Source organism: Syngnathus typhle, linkage group LG2, assembly GCF_033458585.1.
Source record: "Syngnathus typhle isolate RoL2023-S1 ecotype Sweden linkage group LG2, RoL_Styp_1.0, whole genome shotgun sequence".
NCBI classification, from domain to species: Eukaryota; Metazoa; Chordata; class Actinopteri; order Syngnathiformes; family Syngnathidae; genus Syngnathus; species Syngnathus typhle.
This window is the reverse complement of record NC_083739.1, coordinates 10,573,212-10,578,852: the sequence shown is the minus strand read 5'-3', so window position 1 is coordinate 10,578,852 and position 5,641 is coordinate 10,573,212. Positions and strand designations below refer to the sequence as shown.

At 44.0% G+C, this 5,641-nt stretch overlaps 1 protein-coding gene across 2 annotated transcripts; it reads right to left on the bottom strand.

Moving 5' to 3' along the window:
* Positions 1-503: 503 nt before the first annotated feature.
* Positions 504-5,284, bottom strand: cxxc1a (CXXC finger protein 1a). Of its 2 annotated transcripts, none has more exons than XM_061302007.1 (14): positions 5,127-5,284; positions 4,329-4,447; positions 4,007-4,107; positions 3,781-3,896; positions 3,541-3,699; positions 3,052-3,252; positions 2,877-2,984; positions 2,443-2,696; positions 2,070-2,277; positions 1,783-1,893; positions 1,658-1,707; positions 1,433-1,529; positions 1,058-1,210; positions 504-655 (listed from the first exon to the last, which is right to left on the bottom strand). In XM_061302007.1, the coding sequence occupies exons 1-14, from the start codon at positions 5,127-5,129 to the stop codon at positions 509-511; spliced, it is 1,827 nt and encodes a 608-aa protein (XP_061157991.1). In that variant the 5' UTR covers positions 5,130-5,284; the 3' UTR covers positions 504-508. The 2 variants fall into 2 exon arrangements, with proteins under 2 accessions (XP_061157991.1, XP_061158000.1); XM_061302016.1 differs by having other exon boundaries at positions 3,052-3,225.
* Between the last annotated feature and the right edge of the window lie 357 nt (positions 5,285-5,641).

The following is a 5,641-nucleotide window of genomic DNA, read 5'->3' as shown; positions in this document are numbered from 1 at the left end:
CTTTTTCGTTATGTTTGGACATGCGTAACGGGTATCTAGTGGTATTTCGCCACCTAGCGGACGGATGTATGCCGCAATAAATTACAAGGGCGAGCAAATAATTAATACGCATAGCTCGATTTACAGATTTGAAGGTGTAGTTGAGAAGTTAAGCTGGTAACATTCCCCTTCCAAATAAATCTTTTGCAATGTCTTGGTTTTTAAATGTATTCACAACTATGTCTGTTTATGACCAAATCAAATCTTGGCTTGCTTAATTTCCCATTGAAATGTACCACATATTTTCCACCTCTTTTGCAGCCTTAACAAACCACATGCAGAACAGCATAGAAACAAATGAAAGAATGAAAATACAAAAATAGAAAAGTAATGCATTATCACACCAATATAAAACAACATTATGGTAAAACGTAAGCATTAAAAACTTCAAAATTGTATTTGATGTACTTTAAAATGAACAATGTTCTGAGTTCTTTGTAGTGTGCCGGTGATGACAAAAGCTGCGTCTCTAGCGGTCTTTGGCAGAGCGCAGGTCGGTGGTTACCGGGTCATGTTGGATAGTTTGGTGGAGCATGAGAGCCAGCAAACCCGCACGGTTGGTCATGGCGGCCCGCAGGTTCCTCTCCTGCTCAAACAGCTCGTCCAGTTTGTACCACTGGCGACAAATAAATGGCGTAAGCAGAGGCGCTAAAGGTACTCACAATCTGTCCATACACTGTACTAGTTCAGAACATCTGATTTGCAATCACAATAATACTGCATAAAAGAGGGAAAACTGCTTGAATGGAAGCCTATTAATTTCCCTCATGTTTGTTTTACACCGCTCGTTTTCCCTTTTTTGCTAAATGGCAGGTATATGACTCATGTTCCTTATGATCAATATGCATGATCACTTTTATACATTTATACTTCATCATTTCATAATTCCCGTTTCATGAGCACCAACAGATGTATGTTTCGGTGTGGAACCTGTGCATGTGCTGGGAACACCGACAGCTCTGTGAGCTGTTTCAAACTCCCCGTCTGGCCCCTAAAAATACACAGGAGCTTTACATACCACTCGGACTCTCTCCAGGTCCACCTCGGCACGCCGGAGCTTCTCCCAGCAGTAGTGTTTGTTGCACTTTCTCTTGGAGACCCGACAGAACTCGCCGGTGGGTTCAAAGACGTCTTTGACGAGAGGGCAGCCGCACACCTCATCCACTGCCACCTGGATGACGCGCACAAACATTAGCAAACAAAAAGCAAAACTCGTTTTGAATATTGTCAAAGTTATTTACATTTTCCAAAGATGGATGGAATTTTGGGGTGAAGTATATGAGCATATAAACCTATAAGCTTTTATCGTGCAGCCCTGATGCCATCCTAACGTACAGGCTGAGAACTAGAAGTCCAGTCCCAGCCACTTGAAAGACAAAGAAGCAAAACAAACCTTTGGATCTCTGGAATGTTCCGGACATAACACCTGCAGTCGCTTGCAGTAGGTCTTGCTGTGAGGATTATAGACGTCGCAGAACAGACGCGTAGCTCTGTACGAGACGTGAAAAATGCCATACTCATTTTTACATTTGAACATGGCGAAAAGGTCCAAAAAAATTATTTATGTGTGATAACTGAGACAGGCATGAGCATGTGGAAAGAAGGCGGCTGCACTCACCCTTCAATCCGCGTAGGGTACATGGATCCAAAGGAAGTCTGACTTTCGTACTATTAGGACAAAGGTAAGCCGTGGTCAGAGATGGTAAAATTGACAAAGTTGGAGACAGGCTGACCTTTACTGACCTTTGCGTAACACCTCTCCATGTGTCTAAGTGCTACCTTGGGGTTGACTGGATGGCTGCAGGACACGCAGAAAATTTGAAGGTCTGTGTCATCGCCATCGCCTTCGTTGGCCTTTGCACACAAGTGACAGCTTTTATTCATTTTTTTGAATGCCGAGAAGCATTCTTGAGCTTTTCTGCACCAAAAACAACATTCTATTATTGGTCCACCGCTTTTTTTGCCCTTCTGAAAATTTCTATAAAATGTTTTTATCTGTTTCTATATTATAAAAGAATCATTTTATGTACCTCCTCGTCATGTTGCACCTGGTTAAGTTTCGAGTTAGCAATGATGCCTTCCAGCTCGTGGAAGCGCTTTTCCATCAGAGTGAGGCGCAGCCTGGTGGCCTGCTGCTCCTTCCTGATTCGCTCCAACTGTCTCCGCCCCATCTCCTCGGCAACGCAGGGGCTTTGCTGCCATTGCTGGATTCTCTGAGGGACGATTTCATAGATGCGGCTGTGCACAACAAATGTCACGTTAGTGCTTCATGGTGACTGTTGGACTGTAATGACATGGAAAGGGGTATACATATATCATCGTGATACGGCATGTGTATGAGTGAGTTGGAACAAGTCTTATTACAAGTGTGTAATCCACAGGTGCATTTGAGGTGCAACTCACTTGGCCGCGAGCTTCATGCCACAATTGTCTGAGCAGTACTTAGAGGAGGTCCTTGCCGGTTGGACACAGCCAGGCCCGAGACACTGGCGCAGAGTACTGCCGAGCTCCTTTGCGTCAACCTCTCCTCCTCCTCCTCCTCCACCACCTCCTCCACCTCCTCCACCTCCTCCTCTTTCACTGTGTCGCACGCGTCCCCTGTGTCGCTGCTTTGCCTTGTGACGCCGCACCTCCTCTTTGGGAGCGGAGAGGGATTTCTGTGGACATAAGCAGTTATGAGCCATACCAGCGTGAATTAGTGTGCTACGGTGTTTTGGACATGTAAAGCAGTATTACATACAAATATGTTACAAATACTTCATATGTGCTACATGTGACCTGTGTGTACTAAGGGCATGTGCTGCAAGTGGTGTTTTGTGTAGGACAATGGGACTCACCTTCTTCTCTGGCTTCTTCTCTCGTCTCTTCACATGTTTCACCTTCACCGCCTTCTTTCTGAGTGACTCCTCCTCCTCCTCCTCTTCCTCCTCTCCACTGTGCCAAAGCTGCAACAGAAAGACTTGTCATTGGAAGCGCCAATAGAAACCGACGGGCCCTGAATTATTCACTGACCAGGTCGCTGAATCCAGCAGCTTTGTACTGCTGGTAGAGCTCTATCTCACTTTCACTGAACACATCTTCCTCCTCTTCCTCCTCTGTAAGATCCCCGCCGTGTTTCCTGTAGCGCTCCCGTCGCCTCATTGCATTGCGTCGATTCATCTCCTCTTCTTTGTTGCGAAGCATCTTCTGCTCCACACCAGGAACATGCCACATCTTATGCAAAAAACTCAATTTATTTCGCTCACCACAGACCCAAGGCTGCTACAGGTGTTGCATGTGTGCTAGCGCTGTGTGCTACATATGTTTTATGCTTGCTACTGGTGTGAATGCATGTGCTGCATGAGATACAGGCGTTACATGAGTTACATGTGCGCCACAGGTGTTACATGTCCGTAGCAAGTTTTACCTGTGTGCTACAGGTGTGAACATTTGTTGAACAGGTGTTAAATGTGTGCTACAGATGATAAGTGCAATCACTGGTTCAACATTGTGACCACTCACTCGTGCACGGAACTGGCACTGCCTCAGTCGACACTTCTGGCGTATCTTGTTAGGTCCTCCAAACTTCTTCATGTCTTTGCAAAAATCGCAAGTGGCGCAGTCTTGTGTCCTCAAACAGGCCTCACACTCGCCGCACATGCGAGCAGACCGTTTGATTTGCTAGACAGAGGCAGGACAGAAAAAACAATAATGAACTTTTTTCAGCGCCGTGACATGCTTTGTTCTTGCTTGCCGACCCACTTGTGCGCTACGCCTGCTGTCGCTCATGGACTGAAAGGGTGAGCTCCCGTCCTCCTCGGCCTCAGACGCCTTTGTCTTCTTCTGACGATACTTAATCTCCAGAGATGGGTCACCGTCTGAGATGGACAATAGTTAAATTTCCACATGTACTCCTGACCACAATATTTGATGTGAGTAGTGTTATATTTGTGTTTTGGGATTGACAAAGTCCAAAAAGACAAGTCACCTCGACAAGATGGACAGAACCACACTCGGATGGCTTTGGCCGCCTTCTCGGACACGCCCACACAACCACCATGGAACCACTCTGCACAGCCGTCGCAGCCACTGATTGGACGACAATGTTTTTGGTAGGCATAACGTACAGTGCTTATCAAATGTAATTGTGCATCTTCAATAAAGACAGCAGCGAGCATCATGTGCTGCTTTATTCCACAGATACGGGTGCTACAGCTGATACATGTATGATACAGATGTTACATGTGTTCTATAGGTGTTTATGTAATGCAGGTGCGAATCATTTTTAGGGTGTAGATTGAGTGGATTACATCATGAAGCAGTTGATATCAGGTCTTCTGCAGACACAGTAGACAGGCCCCTTTGGCGTTTCCACTGTAACGTCTCCTTTCTCATCCTCATCAGGATGAAGAGCTGACGCTTCTCCCGCCTTTACGACAGACAGATACACAACTTCTTAGCTTTAACTGTTTTTCTTAGCACGATTTTGGAAAACAACCTCTGAGTAAATTAAATTAAAATTCATAGAGAATAGGTTGCATAAAGTAGTTACTGTATATGTATATCCTCCTTCGGTGGGAAATAAAATACATTTTCTGCCAAAACAGTGGTCCACGAGTTGCTTCTTGATTATAATGGAAAAAACAGTTGAAAACCACTGTATTAGATTAAAGGGAAAACCACCCACTTATTGTTATTTGTATGAATTGTCCTGTAATTTGAGTGGTTGAACTCTTGGGCTTTGTGTGACACCTTAACTACAAAAGTGGAGAGGAACTAAACAGGCCAAATGGGCAGCAGAAGTCCAAATGTGCATTGTTTACAAGTATTGAGAAAATGTATATTATTTTCTTCTTCCTAAGAATGTCAGAGTTTTGTGCTTTTATACAGATTGGTTGAATCGGTGCTCAATCATAAAAAGTCTCTTTTCCACAAGTATCTGTACATACTTCAAGTTCTACTTTTGCAACCTCTGAAGATGGCAAAAGAAGAACGAACGGACGAACTAACAATAACGTGCACGAAGAAGAATGAAGCCCCAAAACATACGAGTGGCGGCCGCCAATGCGTGGTAGTTTTTCTTTCGACTTCTACATTATAAGGCTCACCATCACTTGGTTGGAAGCCAAATGGCACGTTTTAGTCACCAAATTTCATCAGCAGTCTTCCCTTAATCCCACTTCATCCTCCTTTCTTCACAGCATCAATTGGTCGTAGCATCTTCGGCCACGTTTTCTTCTTTTTGTCTCTTTTCTGCTGTAGCAGAGTGGCAGCGACACCTGCAGGTCACACAAAAAATACAACTAAAATGGGCTTTGGGCGCTCGTTTAAAACGGAAATCCTTCATATGAAAAACATTTTTTTAAATTATTTCTTAAAACTGTTTTATTGCTGTTTATAACAGTAGAACATTTGTCCTCAATCAAAAAAAAAGTCAATATTTAATTATTAAAGAAAAGAAAAAGAAAAGAAAAGCACATATGTAGCAATATTAAACTCTAATTGTGCAGTTCAATTGTCCGAATTAACAAGACCGTAATTGAAGTGTAATTTCGTCACCTCAACTACATTTCGTGTGCGCAACTAAGAGGGTAACGAGGTGGGCGTTTACACGCGATACGCA